General features: G+C 40.0%; 1 protein-coding gene across 2 annotated transcripts in view; it reads left to right on the top strand.

The window, feature by feature from the left end:
• Nucleotides 1–19551, top strand: part of SLAIN1 (SLAIN family member 1) — a 56714-nt gene extending 37163 nt beyond the window's left edge. For both annotated transcript variants that reach the window (XM_085215688.1, XM_085215687.1), the window contains 3 exons: nt 12840–13004; nt 14815–15097; nt 18460–19551. In XM_085215688.1, the coding sequence (XP_085071814.1) occupies nt 12840–13004; nt 14815–15097; nt 18460–18535 (524 nt within the window). In that variant the 3' untranslated portion in view covers nt 18536–19551. The remainder of the gene's footprint in view (nt 1–12839; nt 13005–14814; nt 15098–18459) is intronic.
• Nucleotides 19552–27005: the final 7454 nt, after the last annotated feature.

The following is a 27005-nucleotide window of genomic DNA, read 5'->3' as shown; positions in this document are numbered from 1 at the left end:
ATCTCTCAGCAATTTAACGATTGGATTCCCATGAGGAAATCTCAGAAAGTTCTTGCAGCATACAAATACTACATAAGCTTCTAGTTTATTAACTGGAAAAAATGTAAAACACTATCAGTTTTATCACCTGGTTGCTTTTTTTCTCAAAAAGCTTAAGTGTTGGATTATCTGTTCAGTACGGTTTGGAAGATTGATACGTTACTTGTGTTACTCCAGTTACTTGTTTGCTGGCATGGCAGACAATCCTATAATAGCCAGTACCATTATCTTCAGAGGCAATTTGTTTATTTCTTTAGCTTTTTCAATTTCACTTTATGACTCATGCGGCAGCGATGAACATAAATGGAAAATGCTGATTGTGAAAAATATTTTAATTTCTGTTTTTGGCCTGATCTACTGGTTGGCAACCCTACCTGCAGCAGGGAGTTGAATCTAGGTGATCTTTGAGGTCCCTTTCAACCCAAGCCATTCTGTGATTCTGTGTTTTGTTGACAGACAAGGAATAAACTTTTTGCTATGTTTAAGATGTATGAATAGTGTTATGACAGTATCTTTTCATCAGCACTTCTCATCATGTTGGCAACAATTTCATAGTCTTTCAAGAACTACAAGTTGAAATAGAGTTAGACTGCAAAAGAAGGATTTGTTTGAAACTCAGTGTGATGGACTGCCGCACTTTCCCAAGGCTGATGAGAAAGAAGAATGGGATAGATAGAGAGGCTAACCTGTTAGTTTACTTGCAGCTTTCAATATACATGAAAAGTATTATTCATACTTAATCAAAATTGCACTTTAAGCATGCTCTGCTGTAATACTACTATTGCAGTATTCTCAAATCTCTTTTCCTCTCTTTTCCTCTACTTTCCCCTAAAGAGATTGGTTGTGTTCTTGTATGTGGAGTCAACAGTCTGGCTGCTGATTCATCTGGACGTTTACAGAGCTCTCTGTAAATGAAGAGAAATCAACAAGTAAACATTGAGTTTTGGCACTCAATCTTGATGGAAAGACAGTGTTTAGGTTTGATACAGTGTCTTCCCAAAACCTATCTATGTGTTTACCTGGACTGTATTTTTTTGCTTTTAAGAACAAATAGGATCACGGGTTCTGGTTCTGTCATACTTGCTTGTAGTTTGTTTGGTGTGGTATGCTAGTTGAGATACTTATTCTGAGTTTAGATGTGTACTACCTGCATTGTTAAAAAAAAATAATAACAGACTGAAGGTGTGATAAACTTAGAAAATGTTAGTAATTTCTAAGAGTATTTTATTGGATGCCTGATGATTGGCTTCAGTATGTTTATTGCTATGAAGCTGGGTTGGACTTCAAGAGTCCAGTGTGTCCTGGTGGCCAAGAAGGCCAATGGCATCTTGAGGTGCATTAAAAGGAGCATGGCCAGCAGGTCAAGGGAGGTGATCCTCCTCCTCTACTCTGCTTCACCTGGATTATTGTATCCAGTTTTGAGCTTCCCAGTACAAAAAAAGACAGGGAGCTCCTGGAGAGAGTCCAGCAGAGGGCCACAAAGATGATAAAGAGCCTGGAGCATCTCCTCTATGAAGAAAAACTGAGCGACCTGGGTCTGTTCAGCTGTGAGAAAGGAAGACTCAAATGTGATCTTATTAGTGTTTATAAATATCTTAAGTGTGAATGTCAAAGGGACATGACCAACCTCTTTTCAGTGGTCTCTGGGGACAGGACAAGGGGAAATGGCCATAAACTAGAGCATAGGAAGTTCTGCACCACTATGCGAAGGAACTTCGTACTGTGATAAGGGTGACAGAGCACTGGAACAGGCTGCCCAGAAAGGTTGTGGATTCTTCTTCTCTGGAGATACTCAAGACACACCTGGACATCCATCTGTGCAGGCTGCTGTAGGTGGCCTGCTGCCTTGCTCCAATTTATAGGAGGGAGATGAGGTTCTTTTAATATCTGTATACCCGGCGTGAGATTAAGAAACAACGGTTCATATGTTAGTCCAACCAGTTTATTATAAATCCTAATCAGGGAGACGGGGAAAGTGATAGAAAAGATAGGAAAGAAGCAAGAATTGCGTAAAGCGGGGATAGTCACCACCATGATCCAGCAGCGGTCCCGTTGCATGACGTTTTGAAGGTCCGAAGCAGAAGCAGCAGGGGGGGAGAGAGCAGCAGCGTGGCCGGCCTTGGGCAGCAAGCACGTGGCAGGAGGAAGTCACGGAACCAATCCAGGAGGAAGCAGCAGGACTCAGGTAGCAGACCCAGGAGAGTCCGTCAGCATGCAGGAATTCTGTAGTGAGGAATCTGTTGGCAGGCACCTCTGTTCTTCTTCAGCATCGTGGTAGAGCACAGAACAAGTCCAGGAGGGAGAGAGCAGAGCAAGTCCAGGAGGGAGAGAGGCAGGTCATGAGGCTTCTCATGGCAGAAGACCTCTGTTCTTCTTCATGAGGATTGTGTTGTCAGAAAACCTCTGTTCTTCATGAGGAATCTGTTGCCAGAAACCTAAACCTCATGGGTTTCGATTCCTCTTTTATCCTGCTTGTTCTCCTGCCTACGTAACATCCCTGGGCGCTTGAGCAAGAGTCATGTGAGTACCCCCTGAGATGGCCATCATCCTGAGATAAATCCACACAAAAGACTGCTTCACAGCTATTAATCTGCAGCTTATCTCTCTCTCCTTGCCCCTGGCCTTATCCGTCTGTGTCCCCCAGACAAAGGATTTCACAACCCTTGCCCAGGACTTGTCCATCAAAGTTTTCCAGAGAAAGGATTTCACAGCCTTTGCCCAGGACTTGTCTGGACTTGAACAAGTCCATTTGTGTCCCCAGCAAGCTTTGAGACAATGAAAATTAAATAATCTCTTACACCTGCTTTGCAGGGAGGTTGGACTCGATGGTATCTGGAGGTCCCATCCAGCCCTTACAATTCTGTGATTCTCTGACTGTGTGAAAACAATTGGGAAAGGTAAAATGTTTACCGAATAGACAAGGAATATCCCAGTAAGCACTCAAAAACTGTATCCAGGTTCCCAGTGGCTTGGAAAAGACATCCCCTAGTTACAAACCCTGTAACAGAGTTGTTTTGACAAGGCCGAGCAGTGTCTAATACTGGCCTCAAGGAAAGGGCAAGGTAAATGGGCTGTAATCTAACAGAGAGTGGCAGTCACCATGACTGAGGAGATGTAGGCATGTGGCTTCTGGGGACAGGAGTGACTGCTTCTCTGTGCCATTTCCCTTAACCTTGCTGAAAGGGCTTGCAAAGGTTTGAGCAGATAAGACTTCTGGTTCATTGCTGTAAATGCTTTTAGGCTTTTTAAGAGATGAGTCAGGAATGTTGTATTCTTAGGATGCACGTTGCGTGCCCTTACACATATATTGGATTGGATCTGCTTTGCTGTTGGCTGCATTTAGGTATTGGGATGTAGGTGTCCAAATGTGAATGCACTGCCCAATTCTTCTGCCTGCATTTAAGCAATTACTGTTATATGAGGTGCTCTAGGCCACTCTTCTTGGCTTCACCACAGACATCTGTCAGTGTTGTTCAGATGCCTTAAACAATCCAGCATCTCTCAAATGGCACTATGTAACCATATGGAGGCCCAGTAGAGCTGATGATCTGCTTGTTTTCCAGTCGCAGGATGTTGTTCTAGGTAGCAGAGAGATTTCCTGTCCTGTGAACTTAGCCCCTGTAATTTTCTGCATATACTTTGGATGAGAATGTGCTCACAGATGTTTTCCAGCTGTGTTGTGGTGAGCAGAACTGGGAAGTAATCCTGCCCCTGTACTCGGCACTGATGAGGCCTCATCTCAGGTACTGTGTTCAGTTTTGGGCACCTCAGTACAGAAAGAACATTGAGGTGTTGGAGCAGGTCCAAAGAAGGGCAACAAGGCTTGTGAAGGGCTTGGAGAATATTCCCTACAAGGTGAGAGTGAAGGAACTGCGGCTATCTGAAGAAGAGGAGGCTGAGGGGAGACCTTATTGCTCTCTTCCAATATCTGAAAGGTACTTGCAGCAAGAGTAGGGTTGGTGTCTTCTCACAGGTGACAGGTGACAGGACGAGGGGAAATGGCCTTAAGTTGCACTAGGGTAAGTTTATGTTGGATATCAGGAAAAGCTGCTTTACAGAAAGAGTTGTTAAACACTGGAATAGGCTCCCCAATGAGCTGGTTGAGTCACTATCCCTGGATGTGTTTAAAAACCATTAGGATGTGGTGCTCAGGAGCATGATATAGCGGAGGGTTGTACTCTAACAGGGTAGTATGGTTAGGTTGTGGTTGTACTTGATGATCTTTAAGGTCTTTTCCAACCTGAGTGATTCTATGATTCTATAATTTTGAACTTACACATTGTTCTTGCCAGTGTGCTTAGCAAAGCACTGCCTGTTGGTGTAATTTTGATACTCTGCCATGCTTTAAATTGCCATACATCTATTTTAAAATAGCGTGCAGTCTTGCTCTTCTGCTCAATCCCAGGTTCTTTTTCTCCATTTCCCCACCAGTGAACTCTCTGAGTGAATGGGACCAGTCCTATCTGCTGCAAATCCACGACTGCTGCACTAAAAGGTTCCTGATAAATGCTAACATAAATTGGTAGATGTGTGCAAATGTAAATGCGTTGAGATGTGTTTAGAGTGTATATATAGGGGCCACCTGTAGCACAGGCTGCATATGTAGCTAATACCTGTAGTGTGTATATGTTATGCTTATATTCTAACAAGTTTTATTTCCAGTTCTGCCAAGAATTCACTAATAGAAAAACTTTGCTTTCTTTGTTTAATTAATTGAATGTCTGTAACTACATCTGAAAAAAATCCATCCCTAATCAGTCATCAGGCATTTCATTTATTGATGCCTTATGATACTATTTACACTAAAAATCTTTGCTTTTTCTTTTCTTAAATTGTTAGTTATTAAATATTTTATTGCTTACACTTCTGGGGAATTACTTTTCTCAGGCGAAATTGTAAGAACATCACTGAGTGTTGCAAAATCCTTGCCTCAATTGGAAAGTGCACTTCCTTCCTCCCTCCCTCCCTCCCTCCCTCCCTCCCTCTCCTTACCCCCCTTACCCTCTCCTTCCCCTCATTCCTTCCATTCATCTTTCCAAGCAAACTCCAATCAGACATAGGAGAACAGCATTTTAGTAGGCAGTAGGTCGTTTCCAGCTAGATACTAGTTCAGTGTCAAGTGACATTGATTTGCGTGTTTGGAGGGGTGAGAAGAGACCTCCTCTTACTGATTTATTGAGTGCTTTTCTTCTCTTACCTTCTCTGAAGGTCAGTAAGGAAGAGAGAAATCAGAAGGAAATTTTAGCAGACTCTTTATTAAAGAAAAGGAGAAGAAAATATTTTTCAGTCACTTGAAGTGTTACTGAGCATAGTGAGCAGTGGAGGGAAGTCATGGAAGGATAATGGAAAAGTCTCTGTGTGTCTTTGAAAGGAGACATGTCAGGGTGAAGTAATAATTTTAAATAAAATGGAAATGTTCAACACAGCAAAATGTAGATACTGACAATAATGAAGAATGCTGTCTCTTGCTTAACTTTTTTTTAGTTCTTTATCATGCATTTATGTACTGATGTCTCTGTTGCATATTAACTGATGATTCCACAGATCTCTAACTGGGCCATGATGTATTTAGGATATCTTACCTCTTGTAAGCGTAACAAGTGTAATGCAGATACTGAGCTCAGGTATTTGAAGATGAAGAAGAGAAATTAATCAACAGTATATATCCCACATGGTGAAGTTGTAATTCAGTACGATTTTGTTAAGGATTTCAGAACAAATTCTGAATAACAAGTTTTTCCCTTAAGTTTTTTCCTTAACTTCTTTGTGCATACAATACAAATAAGGTAGGATTGAATTTGCAAGTTTTCTCTGAAGAACTTAAATATGTGAAAGAAATTAAAATGTAGTTTGAAAAGTGATATAGGTTTCTCTGAGACTCTAATAATTGTGATTCATTTTATCCATTCCTTAACCACAGTGCACTTTTGATCAGATGTGAATCTGTTCAAATGAAATGCTGACAGCACTTGAAGAAAATAACAATGAATGAATAAATGTCTTGTAAGACATTTCACTATATAGCCAACATAAGCTTAGGCTGCACTTAGTCTTGCTCCTGTCAACAAGCGTTGGATGTCTGACATCAGTTTGGTGTTTTTAAATCTAGACTTTTAAACCTTATTTTGTATGTAATGAGACCCATCTTTTGTAATGCTTGTACTGATAACCTGCTCATTTTACATAGTGGAAACAGACTAATCAGTGTTCAAGCTGCTAGCCAACCAGTTGTAATCCTCCAATAGGTATTTCTGCAGTTCATTTTAGGTTTTGTTTTCTTTCTGTCTGCTAACACCTTTCTTCAGTTCTAGAAATTGCTGACAGACTTACATATACCATTTGGGTATTTCAGTCTGACATGGCATAAGGAACAATTGCATAGGCAAGATTTTTACATTCTCTTTTATCCTAGGAGATATCTGTTCTAGAAACCATTCCCTTAGATTCTTGGCCACTTCTCTGAGATCTGAGAGAATTATTATTTAGGGACGTTTATCCACGATTACAGGCTGCTAGAAGTGCTTCAGTGGATGAAGCATAGTGGATGAAAGCATTTTTTCAGAGGGAAGATAATATTTATCAAGAGCCTCTACGGGAAACCCAAAGATCAGAACTCTGAAGTCTGGCAGCCCAGGTGGTCATGCCTCTTTTGGTGCATTCTGCATGGATGTTACTCTTCAGATAATGCTAGTATTTGGTTAGAAGTAGGACAAAAACACTGGACAGTGATGGCTATCAACAGAGCTGGAATCAGAAGACAGCCGTCAGGTGCTGACTGCTGTGGAATCCTGCCAGAAGGAAGTTGTCCACTGATCGCTGGCTGACATCAGAGAAGAAAATGTATTGGGGAACAAACTCTTTCGGAAAATCAGAACTGAAGCAATCGGGTAAGAGGCAAACTGCTGTCTTAAACATAATTTTGTGGAATCTTTTACAAAATAAGGAACATTTAGGCTTGTTCTTCACCAATTTATAGAATCATAGAATCGCAAGATTGGAAATGACCCGCAAGATGATCTAGTCCAACCATCCTCCCACTACCATTGCTACCACAATTCACACTCCTCATCCAGACACCTCTTGAACACTGCCAGGGACGGCGACTCCACCACCTCCCTGGGCAGGCCATTCCAGTGCCTGACCATTCTCTGAGAGAAAAAGTTCTTCCTTATGTCTAACCTAAACCTTCTCTGGTACAACTTGTGGGCTTTTGCCTTCCTAACTTCCTCCCTGCATAGCTTAGCAACTTCCTTGTAATCTCCCCAAGTAGCCTGTCTCTTCTTCCATAGGACGTAGACGCTCTTTTTCTTCTGGAGTCTCAACAATAGTTCTCGGCTCATCCACACTGGTCTTCCCCTGCAACTTGCCTTACGGCATTCATGCACAGCCTGTTCTTGCACCTTTAAGATTTCCAACTTGAGGAGCATCCAGGCTTCTTGGACCCCTTAACCCTCAAGGAACAAATCCCAAGGGACCCATGCTACAAGCATCCTGAACAGGTCAAAGTCTGCCCTCTGGAACTTCAAGATAGCAGTTTTTTCTAGTCAGCCTTCTGACATCTCCAAGAATAGAGAATTCTACAATTTCATGGTCGCTCTGCCTGAGACGGTCTCTGACCTTCACATCTCCCACCAGTCCTTCTCTGTTAGTGAAGAGCAGGTCTAGCAGGGCACCACCCGTGGTAGGCTCTCGTACCAGCTGCGTAAGGTAGCTGTCTTCCATACACTCTAGAAACGTCTTGGACTGCTTCCTCTGCACTGTATTATATTTCCAACATATATCAGGGAAGTTGAAGTCTCCCACGAGAACGAGTGCTGGCGATTGTACGATTTCCGCAAGCTGCTCATAGAACACCTCATCTATCTCTTCATAACGATTAGGCGCTCTATAACAGACCCCCAACAAGCTGTCGCTCCTACAGGCCTTCCCCGGATTCATACCCCCAGACACTCAACTTTATCATTCCCAACCCCAAGCTCTTCAACATCAAAACAGTCTTTAATATAAAGGGCCACTCCACCATCCTTCCTTTGTCGTCTGTCCCTTCTGAAGAGCTTGTAGTCATCTACCACAGCACTCCAGTGGTGGGAGTGGTCTCACCAGGTTTCGGTAATGGCAACTAGGACATAGTTAGCCTGACACACAATTGCGTCTAACTCCTCCTGCTTGTTGCCCATGCTGCATGCATTGGTATAGACGCACTTCAGCCGAGTTGTCTGCCTCACGCCCAGCTCAAGATCATTCCCCTAGACTCATCTCTTCTGAGCCCTGGTTTTTTTCCCTTTCCCCTGTCGTAACTAGTTTAAAGCTCTTTCGATAAGCCCCACTAGCTCCTGTGCTAGGATTCGTCGCTCCCTTTGAGATACGTGGGTTCTGTTCATGGATAGCAGGCCAGGGGCTGAGTAAACTGCCCCGTGATCAAAGAACCCAAAGTTCCTGCCTCAACACCAGCCTCTGAGTCATTTATTCATTGCTTGTGCTTTCCAAGCCCACTCCATGTCCCTCACTGCCCCTGAAGGTATAGAACAGAAAATCACTTGAGCTCCCGCTCCTTGAACTAAACGCCCTAAACCCCTGAAATCTCTTCATAGTTCGCAGGCTTCTCTGAGCAATTTTATCACTGCTCACCTGAACTATGAGCAAAGGAAAATAATCAGTGGACGTAACCAGCTTTGGAAGTTTTCTGGTTATGTGCCTGACCAGACCCCAGAAGGCAGCACATTTCCTGACAGTTCAGGTCTGGTCTGCATATGGGGCTCTCCGTTCTTCTGAGAAGAGATTCACCCACTACAACCACCCTTTCTTTCCTGATAGAGGCAGTCTCAAGGCATGGAGGTGACCGCCTAGCCTTAGGCTCCCTGTTAGACCGATCCTCCATTGCCTCCCCACTCACCTCCCGTTCAATTTCTAGCATCTGAAACCTATTGCTTAGAGGGACCTGGGGAAGCAAGGCAGGCAGGCAGGGGGTGCTCCCGTGACACCGAGCTGGGACTCTGTTCCAACCCTCCTCATCAGTCAGGTCTGTCCGACTGTGACAGGGCAGGGGGTCCACCTCTTTTCTGGACGTGTTTCCCTGGCACCCTTCCCTCCGGCATGCCAGCAAGTCACTTTACCAGTCAATCTCCCACTCACACTCCCTGATGGTCCTTAGTCTCTGGACTTCCTCCTTGAGCTCCACCACCAGGCCGAGCAGCTCATCTACCTGCTCACATCTCATACATGTGGAATCCCTGCCACTCTCCCCAGGCAGAAGCAGGCTCGGGCACTCCCTGCAGCTGGAGACCTGAACAGCCACATTTCTGGGCAGGCCTTCTGGGTCGCCACGGCCATCTTGGAATAAGCCCACTGTCTGGTGGAGACCATTTTTATGCCTGCAGTCTCAGAGACTGCCAAGAGGAAAGCTGGTCTCCTGAGCAAGGAGGAATTTTTTTTTTTACTCCAGATCCCTCCAGATGCCCACTGCAGTCTTACCTGCTCTGAAGCTAGTCTCCGCAGCAAATTTACTGTAGTGGCTATGTTCCATGCCTGGGTGATCTTTTCACACACCTTCAGGTGTGTTTCATAATTCCTAGTTTTCCTGTACTCTGGGCAATGTGCAGTTCACTGTGTATACTACACAGAGGAAGATGTGGAAATATGCTGTAGGCAATTTTTTCTGGATCATTCTGCCACAGATATGAGAAACAAGGGCGATAGATGCAATCTGAAGAACAGTCATGAAGTAACAAGTACGTGTATATACATGAACTACTCTAAAAATATGGTAATGACAGGAATCTGATTAAGTCTCTTGCGTGACCTATCCTTGCATTTTGGTCTTAACGCTTTTAAAAAGGGAAAGAACAAAGACTAACTTAGTTGGTCACAGTAGTCTTTGATGCTGTAGAAGGTGCAGGTCCTGTGGTGTTAATAGCTGCTTGTGTCTAACAGAATAAACTGTAAACAACCAATGATACTTCTAGGCTTTCTGTTGAGACAGATCCGTGTGGGAGAGTTAGCTGGAATGGTAGAACTTTGCTATGTTCAGCATTCATAATAAACAGGACCATCTGGGCAAATTATTTTCTTACCTGAGAATCTCAGGTCTTCTGCTTCACTCCTCCCTGTTAATTTTCTTACCACCCTTAGAAAAGCGAAGAGACCTCTAGAAAGGGAATGTTTACTATCAGTGGCTTAGCAAATTATTTTTGCTTTCTTCTCATAGATTTCCAGCAAGTTTATATCTAGTCAGGTTTCTGTGGCCTGAAGTAATATGACAAGTCACATAACTCTTGTCTTCTGTGTACCAGGCTTACAGGAGCTGTTTTTTCCCTTAAAATACCCATAAGACTCCACTGTTCATAGGAGGGAAACAGGTGACACAACAAACATCAAGAAAGAGATGAAAGAGAATGTATCATCCAAGGAGATGAAAGCAGCAAAGTACTATAAAGATGAGCATTTCTGGGTTTTCCCCAAACACAACACTGACCTTCTGTTTTCATTGCTCTTCAGGGCTATTTATCTCAACAGACAAAAGGAATCATCAAAGAAGTAACACAAATGCTTGACAGATGAGAATTTGCAGGTGCAGTAGGAATCTGCTGCCTAAGGACTGAATCAGCAGCAGAGCAGACTGCTGAGAATAGAAGGGACTGATGAGTGGGAGGCAAAAGAAATGGCCACCCTGACCGTGGAGGAAATTCAAGCAACTTCTATGCTTATTTTCTTGCTACTGTAGCTGCATCTTCTGGGCAGTTCTAAACACAGATTACTCCTTTTTGGCTACACAGTCCCGGAGTGGAAGAACATGTAGATTCCAAGGAATTCTGCCTGTACTGGGTGATACGTGGATAGTATTAGACAAACATCTGTTTTATGTAATGCCATCATCCCTACCACTGTCCTACCACACATTTTTGCCATTTTTTAACTACAGATGCCTCCTGTTCATGAGTTTTCTGCAACTCTGGGCCAAAACTTATCGTAGGAAGGCAGTTACCTTTCCAGTTTGCAAAATCATGAGTATTTCACAAATGCGGGTTTATAGTTTCTATATAGATGCCATTGTTCACATTCTCAGTATGATTTTGGAAACCTGATAGAGTTGTGCCATTTTTATACCAATTAAATTATTTTTTACTACCTGAGTGAATCACAGTGTCAGTGATGAGTCACCGAAGCACAACATCTTTAATTCTTTAATGAAGGGTTACCCTTTAATTAGAAAAGATTTATTAGAATTTGGCTGTACTCTAGTTTCTGGAGAGTCAAACTTTGTATTCCCTTCTGATGAACACCTCTACATTTTGCTTTCCATACTTACTGTTTGATTTCAGTAAAATAAATCGAGCTATGTAAACTATTTCATAGATAGCAATGGTTTTCTATCTCAGACCATCCTATGGTAATTGAAATTCAGCATTAGTTGAGATGAATGGGAAGACCAAAAAGTACAGGTAGGCAGTGGTAATTGGGAGCTGGGACATGAGGGTATTTGAAACGCTGGACCATTGAAATTCAAGCGTGTTTTTCACTATTTTAGAATGCTGTACTGAGCCTTATCCCAGAAGTTTATCCCGTGATGACCAGTCATATACAACAGCTACACTTATAGCCTTGCTATATGACTCAGGCAACATATGTACTCAAGTTAGTGACTGCTAATACATTTTATAGATAGAACTGTACTGTCACTTCTCATTACTCGTTAGTTATTAGCAGATTTAAGGATTAGAGGAGCTCATTATAGTGCTAAATAGGTTATATATTTATGCGAGCTGATTAACAGAGACTCCTAAGAGTCAATTCATAGTTTCTGTGTGTTGAACTTATCCCCATGTGAATTAGGAGGTCAGCCCAAAACAGCAGTTGGAAGCCATGTGTGATGTATTATTCCCATGCATAAATCCAGATTTTAATCTTGAATTGTCTTGCTTGCCACTGAAGAGGTTAGTAGTGGCTGCCTTTTACAAGAAAAGCACATCACTGCAGTGGAAGAGCTGGAGGCAAATCTGTACTGTGCATTGGAACGTACTGCTGATCAGTAGCTGGCAGACTCCATGCTGACCCTGGTACCAGAAAAAACATAACGACAAGCCAACAGCACAACATTTTTGCTACTGAACCTTGCCAAGAGGCCAGTGCTATTATCAAAGATTTATTGAATGACCTGTTAATTCCATACTTACATTAACAACTCAACCTGTCCCCATACATCTATTTCCAGCTTTCTTTCTGTGCAGAGCCTTACTCTGCAGGCCTGCTCTGAAAATGTCCACCATAAGGGTGACAGGAGGCAGACACACCAGATTTGAAAACCCTGATCTTAGCCCAGGTCTCCAAGCAAATGCCAGTATCAAGACTGAACAGGTTTTCAGCACGGCCACGTTGAAGAAATGTATCTTTAGACATCCATAATATAAATATCCACATCTGATTGTCACTTCAACTGTGCTTTTTATTTACTTCAAAGAAACAGGCGCATTCAGCACATGATTCATCTGACCTATTTTACACATTTACATTAAACTCTTTCTTATTATGACACTTCAGCATTTAAGTCTTTGCAATCCCTGAAATGTACTCTGTGTTGGTGTTTTTAAAATGATTTGTGAATAACTGTGATATTACAGTAATCAGAAGGACTCAGTTAGTGGGCTAATAGTAATGTATTCATATTGTCCCTATTAACCCAAATCTTTCTTTGTGTTGAATCAATTTGGTTTTAATTTTGATTTTTTTACAGAAATGATTCAGAGACTCTTTGCATTTGTTGCAAATTCTGACATGACTGTGAATACTGTGCTCTTTCACTTCAGATAAACTCCGAAGAAGCATGCCTAACCTAGCTCGGATGCCGAGTACCCCCACCATTAACAATACTGCTGGCTTTGCTAGTTCTCCAGTCACTGTGAGGAACAGTCAGAGCTTTGATTCCAATCTACATGGAGCAAGTAATGGGATTTCAAGGATGCAGTCATGTAGTAAGTACCTGTTTTCTTTGGCTGTGTGTAAGGTATTGACAGAATGGTAAAGTATATGTTCCAGCCACTGGAAAGCTTCCATAAAGTTTTCAATTTATGAAAAATTAAAGGCAGACTGCATCCGTTTTATAATGGATTTTAATATAACTCCAGATTTTAAAGCTGCTATTTTGGAAAGCAGCTTCCATCTGATCTTCTTATGCAGTGCTGGGGGTTTCATCACAATCTTTATTTTCTTTACTCACTCACTTTTTACTAACTTCAAAACTAAAATTACAGTAATATAATGGTAGTAGTATAGAAGCACCAATAAAGGAGCTAATTCATATAGGCATAGATTTTTAGCTTTGATACTAACATTTAAAACATTGCTTTTCTTAGTAATTTGCACAATGCTGTATTTACGTTACACTATATTGTCTTAAAACACATGACCTCTCTCCTGTTGAACTGGAGCCAGTTTGTGGCAAATAGAGGGTTATATCCTCAAGTATATATTACATGTTGAGCGAGTGACTTAAAATGACTCTGTAATTGCTTTAATTTAGTTGACTTCTAGATGGCAGGGTGGCAGTATTGATCTATCATTTGTTGAATTATTCATGTAAAATGTTAGCAAGATAGATCAAGAACCAAGGCAGTCTTTTCTAGCACAGTAATTGACGTACTCTTCTGGGAAGTGGAAAAAGTGAATGTTGTTTGACACAGACAGAAGGAACTGAACTTCTGCCTCCCATTACCTGTGAAGTTTTCAAGGGAGAAATTGGCACAGAAATGCTGTGGGTATTTTCCTTCAGATTACAACAGAATTTTCAAAAGTCTTCAGAATGATTAAATTGATATTTCTTGTGCTGGATTTATATTGCTTTATTTTCATCCATGTCTTGTAGGAGAATGGAAAGTTGTTCATGGTCCCACTTGAAACATTTGGCTAGTGTGTTGAGAGTTTAATTTTATTTACTACTTTAAAATATATGTTTATCTGTGTGTTTATGTACATATGTATACATATGTGTGTAACAGGTAACTCTTCTGAAATACATTATTTACCAGATGGCTTTGTTGGGGTCTTTAAGGAGCTGTGTTATGAGAAAGGTTCCGTAGCAATATGCTGCTAGTCTTGTTTAACTGAATCACACATCTTTATTTTCTTCCACGTCTTCAAATGGTTTTAAGATGCCCTTTTCCAAAGAGTTGAAAAAAGATTGGCCTGTGTGCAGTAGTTAGTTTAAGTGCTTCAGGCTTTTGATGGTTTGCTTCAGATACGTGAATTCTGAAACAGATGTTTGTCTAATGTACACCAGAGGGCAGGATTGTGTAGATAAAGCTTCTGGAATAGGTAGCATTGATCTAAAATGATAGTTTACATAACATCGGCCGTGGAATATGTTGTTATATTTGAGACCTTTTTATAGCTTTTTGATTGTTCTTATTATGGACAACCTTATAAACATCTGAATAATCTAGCAGTAATTAATATACTTTCAGTGGTTTCAAAGCTGTAATTGCGTAAGTGGAATTAGTTTGCTTTTAATGACTAATGAAACCTCTTTGGGAGAGAGAAAGAAGGGTGAATAAGGGATAGAGTTTTTGTTTGGTGTGGGGATGGAATGGGATATTTTAGATCAATGCAGCGTCACCAGATGCAGTATTGGATCCAAGGGGTTATTCAGCAGTTTATAATTAGTAAGTTAATTGCATAATTATGTGTTTATCTGCATTTAAATCTGTCTTGAGATGAGCATTATTACCTTGCCTCATTTGCTGCATATTGACCTTGTTACTTCCTTTTCTACCTCTCTTTTAACAGTTCCATCTCCTGGACAGCTTCAACACAGAGTTCACAGTGTGGGACATTTTCCAGTGTCTGTTAGGCAGCCTCTCAAAGCTACTGCCTATGTAAGCCCAACTGTACAAGGTAGTAGTAGTATTCCAGGATCCAACAATCTACAGTTACATTCTAGTACTGGGATCCCAATGCCAAACAAGATTGCCAGTCAAGGGATTTTGGGGCGTAGTGCTCTTCCAAGACCCTCGTTGGCCATCAATGGGAGTGGCATACCCAGAAGTAAAATTGCACAGCCAGTTCGAAGGTAAGAATTAAATAGACCACCTTTCTTCTGTAGATAGATTTGGTTTAGATAGTTGTTTAGTTAGTTGTGTTGTTTTTTTTTTCCATGGAGTATGAAGCTGGGCTATAAAGGAGAGACATTTCTAGCTTCCAGTGCTGAGTCAGTGAATGGGTGAAGATTTATCTCCACAAATAGTGATGGACAGTGTCTACTGGTAGTAAACTGTGATACTTGCTAGAATGTAATTATGTAAGAATGGATTGCTACTCATCAGTAAGAAATCAAAATATCTCATATCATTAGTATATCTGACTCACCATCTTCCAGACTTGTGCCAATTGCTGATCCAAGTTCATAGGATAAGCTTGCAAATAGGCATGCATGCTTATTGTTAAAGACAGTGGACTTCAAAAATGCAACTTGTGATGTTACAGCATTGGAACATGAGGAAGGAGATATCTTCCGTGGCTTTGTCTTGTGTCGAACCAGCATCCTTTCAGTTACAGCTGAGAAACAATAGGCAAACTGGGAATGCTGAAGTACTGTGTACTTGCAATGAGCTACATTGCTAAAAAAATTAATTCTTGCATTGTGGAAGAGACTGTTTCCAAGTAATTTTTTAGGATAAGCAGTAAAATAAGCCTGAAGAAAGAAACTATGTTTTCATCACCTTGTCACAGATGGGAGTTAAACTTCTAGCTGTATATTCTGTGATTAATAAGTTGAAGTTTGTCAAAGAGAAACTTTTATCAACTAGTATGAAGTCTTTATGCTATTTTTCCCATTGCCTGCATCCTCTCTGTTGTGAAAACCTGCTGTATCGCTGCCTACTTTTCTGTTGGATGAACTATCTCTGTTTAGCTCTCAGTATTTCTGTGTTTTTCAATAGATACTGGCAATTTCAATTGCTCATATTCTCTGTTTGTTTGAGTTACGCAGGGATTACACCAAAGTGACTGACAACAGGTTTTGACCAACTGTGGTGAAACTTTGATAAAAAGCTGTCAGATTTCTTCTTTGATGAAGACTATACCATGAGATTTCTGTTACAATCTTCTCTCCTCTCTGCTGGAACTCTCTCTGATAGAGTTCTTTATAGTAAAGGTTTTTCTTTCTTTCTTTCTTTTTTTTTTTTTCTTTTCCTCAACATCATGTTCTGCAGAGCTCTTAAATCTTTCATACCCACATGTGAGAAAGAGACTTCCTGGGCAACAAGGCCCTGTCTCTTGCTATTTTGTAACTTCATACAACAGGCAATGTTAAAGAAAAACAAAATTAAGAGATTTCAGTGAGAGGGCAAAACACCCTACTCTCAACACTGTTTTTATTAGAAGCTGATTCAGATTGGTAACAGTTCTGTTATTAGTCCAGGAAGTCTGGATTCGTATCTTCCCATCTGCAAGTATATTGCAGTGTCATACATTGCCAACAATGCTGGAAGATATATAGTGTTATCAGTGTGTAAATGACAAGTTTATCGGTCTCAAAAAGCACAGGTTGGACCTCAGCCAACAACTTTAAGATCCTAGTTTCATTTTATTTATTCATTTGAAAAATAAGTGTGGCTTCAGTGCATCTAAAACTTTCTTGGAAGAAAGTCAACCACGAGAGGAAGATTTTCTCAGTGTTGACTTTGTCACTATGGTCATTTCTGAGGAATGGTATTTCTGATTATCTGTTGAAGAGTCTAGCTTCTATTAGTATATAATAAAATAAAGCTGTTTTTAATCATAGCTTCATTGAAAGTAGAAAAGAACTTTTTTTGTTTTTCTGTAATAAATCACATGTTCAGGAAGAATTGTTCTTTCAAAACAAAGCTGTTTATTTTTTACCTATACCCAGACTTTAAAGTAGCCAAGTTGCTGGTATTCTACATAAAATAAATTGACACTTTATGTAGGCCCTGTGTTAGGAGACTTCAGTACTTCACAAAACCAAACACAAGGGAGTACTTTTGACAGTTTATAGCCAAGATAATCAGCGGGCTAAATGTTACTTGCTTTTCTCCTACTGTCAGAGATTAAAGCATTCAAAAGCGGTGTAAATAACTTGTGATGTGTACATTCCATCTGCATTCAATCTTATAAGCAAGGCAGCACTTTTTCCCTGTTAAATGGATGCCCGAGTCCCCAGCTTTCTGCAAGTTCACACTCTGGCACTAGGTTTATAGATCCACCTTCCCAACTCCTTTCCCCTACTTGCTGGTCCTCCATGTTCCATCTTCACTCAGAAGCATGCTGGCATGAGCAGAGTGAGCTGGAAGCCATCTGCAACAGCCCTGTTATCCCACAGCACTGAAACAAGAGCAGAGCAGCACTGGTACCAGTGTCAGCCAATGGCCCCAGTTTCCAGACAATTCTCCAGTGACCAGGCAAATCTCAGCTAACCCAGAATGTCTCTTTTGTGCAAGGGCATTTGGAAGGGAGAGAAGGCATCAGTAAGTTACAGGAGTTACTGCTAAAGAAAATGCAAAGAAGGAAGAAAAGAAGGCTCAGGACTTGATTTTTTAAGACGCAATTTTACAGAATTGGGGCACTTTGTTTTCAGCAACTTTTGATGTAACTAAAATAAGGTTGGCTATCACTAGTGGATTGGTAGTAAGGTCAATTAGATGTGTTTTTTTGTTGTTTGTGTGTTTGTTTTTTAATAGTTCTTGAATCAGTTACCTTGCTAATAAAAACCTGGAAGATTTGGAAGTTGGTCAATAATGGTTTTTTAAGAAGTCCTTGTTCATTAGTGAGAGCTGGAGCCCAAGTGAAGGGTGTGTGGCTGAAGGATTGCCAGCTCTTTGCACTGGCAGTGGTGTAGGAACTGACAGCTCTCTGAATTTGGCTGAGTGATGGAGATACATAATCTTTTCTCTTGGATAGGAAGATCTGGAGCAGGGCTCGCTACAGTTCTTCTGTTGCCTTAATTTCTTAGTGCCTGTATAGTGCTTTTGGGTTTTTTGGAAGTACAATGAGCAGAAGTGCTTTTTGGAGAATATTTCCCATTACATCTCTGCTGTCTGTCACTGTTGGAAGATTTGTTGTCCATACTGATAAAAATAGGTTTACATTTGTGTTTGTATTCTTCAGGGTGCTTAGCTCTGAAGAATCAAGTCTTCCCACTTAGGGGGATTTCTTGCTTCATATGAGAATTATTCAATGAATTCCTTTCTGCAAACCTTGTATCCAGTAACAGGAATGGGATCTCATTGGAGATCTTAATTTCACCATAGATCTTTATAGTTGCATTTGCATGGAACCAGGATTATACCACAGTGATGTCTCCGAGCAAGCCACAAAGCCAGTGTCATTACTGAAGTAAGTCATATTTTTTTTACCTCAATCTTTTATGTGAAATATGACTTCCTTTGTCTTTTTCTGTCATTTGTTCCATAGTTTTCTTCAGCCTCCAAAGCCACTTTCATCACTCAGCACGATGCGGGATGGGAACTGGAGAGATGGCTGCTATTGATGAACGATGCCCATGAACAATGGAAAATAAGTAATGTAGATTTCATTACCCAGCTGGCTGGGTAACACTGTTTTGGGAAAGGAGCGTCATGCAATATTATATCCCCTGGGATTTTAATATGTAAATATCCATAATGCAATGCTGTTTTTTAAAAAGGAACATCTTACAAAATACTAAATATTACACTTAATCAGTTTCCCGAACAGCTGCGTCAGACTAACAATGGCAGAATTATTGTGTAGAACTGAAGAAAGCACTACATATGTGCAAGGTACCAGAATATTTCCTTAGAAAGAACTTGGAGTTAAGAATTCTGGGGCAGTTTTGCTATACTGAAATCCTAAGATAATTTATTCAGTATGAATGCATTGTGTATTTTATTTTGAATTTTGGAGGGACTTACATATGTGCTTGAATATTTTTTTTTAGTGTTTTCAGTATATTTTATTTTGTATACTTGAGTTCATTTAAACTTGCCTGAACTTGAACAACAGAGAGATGATTTAACTTTTCTGTGCCATAAATAATATTTTTGGGGTAATGTACTTTTTTAGCACTAGGAACATATCTTACGAAATTGTACCACTGGCAGTACAAAGCAGTATATTTATGTTGCGAAAGCACAAAAAAAGTAGCACTGGAGACTGCCATCCAGCAGGGTCAGCATGGTTTTGTTGGTCTTTCACCATTTGTTCAGTTGTTAATTTATTGTCATTGTGTTTTGTATTTAAAATGGCATCGTAAGTCACACTGCACTTACAAAGATACGGTGAACTCTATGACTATGTTTGGTTTTCAGTACTTTATTATAAAGAATAAAACTGTAATGTTTTATTAACAGTTGCTTATGTAAAATGAGTTTTAATGTGAATAAATCTTTTTGATAGATCTTTTACAAAATCCAATTGCACTAATCAATGCTTTCTTATAATGGCATATGACTTAATATTTGATTACAACTGTGTATACTGCTGTTTTGGAATGTTTCAGAAATAAAGAATCTATTTCAGCAATAATACTGTTCTTGAGCATGCAGTGTAAGCTTTGTCAGAATTTAGCAATTGTCATCTTCTAAACTCCTGGAGTTCCTATTACGTTGCATTGATATTATGCTGCATTTTTGCAACTAGTAACTAAGTTCATCTGAATTTTTTTTAAAAACATGCCGTAATATGCCTAGAGCACAGGTGAGCATTATTTTTTAAACAAACTTACTGTGATGTTAAGATTTTTTTTCAATTTAATGTTCAAATTCTGCAAGTGCAAATGTGACACAGTAGGAAAAAGAGAATATGTATGAAGCTACCAGGCCATTCTTTTGCCATGGATTTAGCTCTGAATTTTCTTGAGGATCTGTTTTTATTAAAAGGGGAAAGTAAAAAAAATAAAGGAGAAGAAGTTAGTAGTGAATAAAGCCTTTATTAGGGTGAGATGTGATTGTACAGGAATGCAGTGGTATCTTTGCAGTTTAGGAAAAAAAAAAAAAAAAAAAGGAATCTTGATAAGGGTCTAGAAATATTCCAGCATGGAAATCGTCTCAGCACAAGTAAGTATTTCAGCATGTGTGCATGGAACTCATCTTGTTCATAAGAAACTAATTAGAAAAAATTACTTCTGGATAAAGGAATCAATCATTTCTTGGACAATCTTAGTTACCTTCAACTGTTTATTTTGCTTGCTGATTGATTGTGACAGGGATGCAGAGCCAGATCTGGTGGTGCTTCATTATTTGCCCATGACAAGGAGTGTTATAGAACCTGCATCTAGGTCTGGGGCCCACAACACAAGAAAGACATGCTGCTGTTGGAGTGGTTCCAGAGAAGGGCCAAAAAGCTCATAGGGCTGGAGCGTATCTTCTGTGAAGAAAGGCTGGGGAAGGTGGGTTTGTTTAGCTTGGAGAAGGCTCCAGGAAGACCTTGTTTCCTTCCAGTACTTAAAGGGAACCCTACAGAAAAGCTGGGGAGGGACTCTGTGAGGGAGTGTAGCAACAAGTCAAGGGGTACATTTTTTAAGCTAGAAGAGAGAAGATTTATATTAGATATGAGGTAGAAATTCTTTTCTTTTGGGATGCTGAGGCACTGGAACGGGCAGCATGTTCTACCACACCAGAGAAGATGTGGATGCACCCCTGAAAGTTCTCAAGCCCAGGTCGGATAGAGCTTTGGATAAGTTAGTTGAGTGGAAGGTGTCCGCGCCCCTGGAAGGGAGGTTGTAAACAGAGCATCTTTACCATCTAACCTAAACTGTTACGTGATTCTAACCTAAGCTGAAGCAGGAAAAGGCTTTCAGTTCACCATCTCTGGCATGAGCAGTGCTAATGCAGAGCTAACCTTTGGGAGCTAACCCTGGTGCCCCGTTTATATTCTTGCTTCTCCATTATCTGTGTTAAAACAGCCACAAATTGCTGTTTTGAAGTTTTAAGATGGATTGCAAGCTGCTTGTTGGAGGCAGTGTTGAGTTGCACACATGAGGGCAGCATGTACTTGGAAAATGTTTTATTTGCAGTAATATAGCTTACCACTTTCCAGGCTCTTCATTGAATTCTTTTCCAGTGCTGTTAGTATATTATGATATGCAAAAGAAAGTGCTGAAATGCTTGTGATTTGCACTTTTATATTGAATGCCACGAAATGTGTCTTGAACTGAAGAATTAAGCATTTTTGATGCATTGAACTCTTTGAGAAAATGCAGTGTTTTCCCTTTTTAATTGTTCTAGTCTCCTATAATGTGTTATTTCACTACATCAGGATTTCATAAATGTATTTTTGTTAAGTATCTGTCACACTGGACACCATCAATCTTTAGGAGGAAACCCAAGCTGTGAGTGGCTTGATGTCTTTTTCTGTGCTCAAAGGATCAAGAGACTCAACTCATTTCAACCATAGACTGTGGTAATGATTCTGTTTCCTTGTAGCTGAGGGAATTTGATTCTATGATTCTATGCTCAGGGGAGACCTTATTGCTTTCTACAACTACCTGAAGGGAGGCTATGGTGAGATGGATGTAGGCTTCTTCTCCCATGTCACTTAATGGTAGGACTAGAAGGAATGGCTTTAAGTTGTGCCAGGGGAGATTCAGATTGGATGTCAGGAAAGTCTTTTCTTAAAGAGTGGTCAGGTACTGGAATGGGCTGCCTAGGAAGATGGTGAAGTCACTGTCTGTGGATATGTTCAGTGAACTTTTAAAAGTCTTACTAAGGGACATGGTTTAGTGGAAAATGTTGGTGATAGGTGTCCAGTTGGACAGGATGATCTTAGAGGTCTTTTCCAACCTTGGTGATTCTATGATTCTATGAATTTGCTTTCTCCACTGCAATTAGCTAACCAAATACTACTAAATAGTGCCCAATGTCACATACTTTATCACTGTATCACTGGGACAAAACTGTATGGACTATGCAACAGAACAAAACCACTTCTGCCATTATCAATTCTGTGTGGGGCAAATCTTCTCCAGGCCAATGTGAAACACAGCAAGGCCAAACAGATAGCTTTAAAATAGTCAAACTGCTGTTTTTCATGAGGAATTTTCATTTCTGAATATAAGGAAGTATTTGAGGATTCTCTGTAACACACTTTGGTTCTCCTTCTTTTGATGTATGAAAGCAATCTACTCTTGTCTCCTTGTTGCTGACCCCCAGAAATGACTGTTCAACAAAAACCTACCTCTTTCTATCCAAACTAGTCTTGGTCTCAGTTCTCAGGCTGGTGTCTAAAAAGTAGCTCTAAACCTTTTTCTCAAAAGTATTTTCCTTCCCTTTTCAGTTATGAGATAAAACCCTCTAACTTTCCAGTCATTCAACTCCATAACCCAATCAGTCTTTGACTTTTATTACAACCTAACATTCTGATCTAAGTCTAAATTTTGCAAGATAAATTGAAGATGCAAATTTTCTTTTCCATCCTTAGAGATCGTGCATTTATCTGTGACCTCCTTGCTTGAAGTCACTTTTTTATTTGGCCCTAACTGGTAGTCTTCAACATGCAAGATCCACCCAAACTAAAACTGCAAGATCATTTCCCGTCTTCATGCTTTGATAATGTTACTTCTACTCATTGTGTATTGCTTCTGATTTCTCTCTTACTGTGGAAATCACTTTAGTTAAATGCAAGCTGTACTCAGTTTTCAAAGCAATATGTCATCTCACTAAAAGTTTTACATTCAGTGTTGAAGTAGATTACCATATCTAAGCCCATGATGTCATCCTGTGTTGTTTCTTTTCTAAACAAAGCATCTCCTAGCTTCAGAGAATCACAGAATGGTTGAAGTTGAAAGGGACTTCTGGACATCAACTATTCCAATCTCCTTCCTCAAGGAGAGTCCCTTAGAGCACATTACCTGGGATTGTGTCCAGGTGGCTTTTGAGTATCTGTCTCCATGGAAGAATCACAGAATGGCTAGGGTTGGATTGGAAGGGACCTCAAGAAGACTCCACAACCTCCCTGGGCAACTTGTGTCAGTGCTCCATCACCTCCACAGTAACAAGTTTTTTTCCTCTTATTTAGTCAGAATTTCCTGTGTTTCATTTTGTGCCCATTGCCTCTCTTCCTATTGCTGAACCCCATCCTCTTGACACCTGCCCTTCGGATACTTATACACATTGATCAAAATCTCCTGAGACATCTCTTCTCCAGGCCTGTACTCATGCATAAGGTTATTCCTTCCCAAGTGTTAGACTTCTTAAGTCTTTGTTGAATTTCAAGATGTTCTTCTCTGATGAGAAGAATATTCTTTGTGCCACTGATCACAACCCTCAGAGATTTGCCATTCGCCCAATTCCCAATTCATTTCACCATCCACCCACCCATTCTGCACTTCTGAGCTTGCCTATGGGAGACACATAAAAAACTTTGAGGCAGTATCAAAAGCCTTCCTTTTATGTTGTCCATCACTGAAGGGGAAATCCCCCGTAAATAGAAGGGACATCATTTTTATTCACCTTCAAATCCTTCCTTAAAGGCTTTTCTTTTCTACAATACCACTGAAAACAGGACAACAGTTAAACTGTTTTCTGACTGCTCTTGAGCCCATTAACCAATGCTATTCCATATTTCCTTTTTACAATGTGTTTTTTTCTATACCCAGACTGCAGATTGTTGCAAGCTGAAGACATTTCCCATTGTGCTTGTATGAAGCCCAGTAGGTTCTTAGGCTCAACATTAAAATGCCTATATGCTAACACAAATTCCAAAAATGAACATTTTCATATGGAAAACACCAATTAAACATTCACTATGAACAATTTGTAAGATTTCATTAAGAATTAGGGAATAAGACACATTATCTCTTAAAAATACATTCACTGCGTTTAATTCTTAGGCACGATTTATCAGTTAGGAAATTCTGGATTAAAGAAAGGAAATGAATAAGATTGAATTATTTCTCCTGTCACCATTCTGGCATGCTGTCAGTAGGCATATTTGTGACTTCACTGCTGAATGCTTGACAATACTAAGAAGTTCACGTACTGGCGCCACGCTCATTGCAGTAGATGTGTTAAGCATCCTGAGTAGAGGAGAGTCAGAAATCTTGAAGTCTTGGTGTGAAACCTATTCTAGCTGACTTTATGAACAGTAGATCTGTATGTGATTGAAATGTCATTATGATACATTTTTGCAGATACCAGCCATCTTTTGATTAGAACTAGCTCATGTGGTTTCCTAATACATCTGAGATCATAAATGCCAGTTTCTCTGCACATTCGCTATTCCACCACTTACATATATATGCTTGTGTTGATCTCCTCTTGTGCTGTAAGCACTACAGAACCCAGATTTGTCTTTTTGAATTAGTCCCTGACTTTTGTGGATTTCAGCAGAAAACCTGGACTAATATTTCTGAATACAAATAAGTCAGATAGTTGAGAAGAGAATTTAATAATTTTTCTGATCTCTGTAAGTACAGTGACAAAGAATATATGAGCCTAGGTCTGGAGAAGAGAATAGTGAATTCTTTCTTTATTGAAGTAGGGCTAAACATATCACATAGTTCATGCATTACCTCAAGCAGAATATGAAATGATGGCATGCATAAAATACATACATACGAAAACAACTGTTTGTCTTATCCTTCACTGGTTCAGATGAAAAAAATGGATAGAAGTATAAATTGGGCTCTCTGAACCATGTCAAGAAATTTGGACAGTGAATGCTTGAACTTCAAACTTCCTGTAGAAATACAAAGCCATTTTTTACCTATGGAACATATGTAACTTTAATCTTTTATATTGATCATTCATCTTGATTTTTAGAGATGGAAACACAGTCAAAAGAAATATGCACAGTTCCCAGGTGTAGCTATCAAAATTGAAACAACAGGTAGACAACAGATAATATGCACACACCATAAAGTTACTCTTGCCTGAAGAGAAATGTGACAAAAAATGGAAACAAAATGGAAGCAATGCTGTCCTTGCCACTACTCTCCTAGCTATCTGGAGATGCATGGCTCTTTACACAGAGGGGCTGGACATTTGAGGCCAATTGAGACACATACATTGCTCTTCTGGCTGTGCAGAAAAAAACTTGTGACTCCTATGTACAGAGGAGATTTGGCCAACACGACTGTGCCATTTCTTCCCAGAAGTGCAGTGCCTGCTGCAGACGTGTTACCCAGATGCACAGCTCTCATGATCCACTAAGCTGTGTGTAGGTACCAGAGAGCTGCTTGGTGAGGTGAACTGCTTGAAAGAAGGATTACATATTAGAATCTATTCAAATGATGATACTCAAACATGCTGTTCTATTCTGTGAGCTAAAGGATAATGTTTAGCCATGTCAGACATCACTTTTCTGCTACGTAGAGCTCTTTCCTTATGCTTATACTTTTTCTTTAATTTTTTGTCATTACTATTTTTAAGTTAAAAGAATGAAAATAATATTTTTTTCTTTGTTAAAAAATGAAAAATATTTCTTCTGCGATTCTGTTCACGTCACTCCTTGTACCTCAGGTTTATGTTGTTCCCTTCGAAAAACAAAATATTACTTCTTTGTCCGTTTGGCCAGACCTGTAGCATGAATAAGCCTGCAGCAGTATTCCCAAACTGAACTCCAGCAATCCGTCCAACCTCTGTGCTTTGCAGACTGCATGCAGATGTTTCTGAGCAAGCCTGTATCCAAGACTGAGCTTTTCAACTATAGAAGCAGCAGCAAACATAATCTGAGTGTCAGCTACAATACACATAAACTGGAATATTTTGAACCATTTTTTTGCAATAGCAGAAAATACACTAGTATGTTTTTACCAATGTGCTTTTCAACCTTCCCTACAGGAGGTTATATCTTCATTTCTGGATACCCTTATAGAATCATAGGATTACAGAATCACCGAGGTTGGAAAAGACCTCCAAAATTATCCAGTCCAGCCATCCACCTACCACCAATAGTTCCCACTAAACCATGTCCCTCAATAAAACATCTAAACTTCCCTTCCTTTTCCTAAACACCTCCAGGGTTTGTGACTCCACCACCTCCCTTCCCAGCCCATTCCAGCATCTGAATAAGTGTTCTTTTCTGTCCAAATGTGAATTTCACTGAGTCAATAAAAATATGTTGTATTTATATTTAGAAAAATGCTTAGTGACTATTGAACTTTTTAGAGGACTTTCTTAAACTGCTTCTAAAGCAGATATTCCAATTCCAACATCAATGTATAATCTTTTTTCCGTAATGCTGCTAATATTCTGTTCAGCTCCTTTAAAATGTAAAGCAGTAATTGAAGTGAAAGTTCGAGAACTCAGAAAGAAAATTAATTTAGAAAAGGCATGATTTTTTAAGCCAAAGAAATCATAAAAATGTGTTTTGATTTAATCCCTGTTTTTCTAGGCAGTCATTGACTGAAATGAGCTATACAACTCTGATTATGTATACAGATACAACAGGAAGGATTTTTGTATACAAAAGAGAAGGGAAAAAACATCAGAAGAAATGATGTTGCTGCATTGCTGGCTGGATCAGAAATCACAGCACACAAACCTGCTTCCATCTCTATAAAAGGAATGCAATAGCAGTGAATTACCACTTGATTTACAGCTGCAGCTACTTGGGTGGGTGCAGATGGGCTTGAGCCCTTTCAGGTATGCTCTGATCTGGTTGCTATAAGTGAAGTATGATCCAGAAGCTATGCCGAGTGTTAGCAGAGCTTATCTTGCTTCCCAGGACACCTTATTATTTTGGATATGATCTCATGCAGACGGAGATCTGAGGTTGTGTAGGAGGTCATGCATCTGCCATACCTAGCTCTGTATTATCAGCCTGGCAGCTGAGAGCTGATAGCAAATCTGTGGCTCTGTTATCAGGCCTGTGGTTTGAAAGCAAACTACTGAGTGATGCTCTTTGATGAAGAGCCAAATGTAATGATTCACAGACTAACAATATGCGCATGTTTTTCTCATGTACTGAGTACTCACAGATCCCATTGCTTCTGCCTCAAACTGTAAGACTGTTAACACCTCTGAAATTAGTTGCTGGAC

The sequence above is a fragment of the Meleagris gallopavo genome, chromosome 1, assembly GCF_905368555.1.
Source record: "Meleagris gallopavo chromosome 1, MGAL_WU_HG_1.1, whole genome shotgun sequence".
NCBI classification, from domain to species: Eukaryota; Metazoa; Chordata; class Aves; order Galliformes; family Phasianidae; genus Meleagris; species Meleagris gallopavo.
This window is presented reverse-complemented; position numbering and strand designations above follow the sequence as displayed.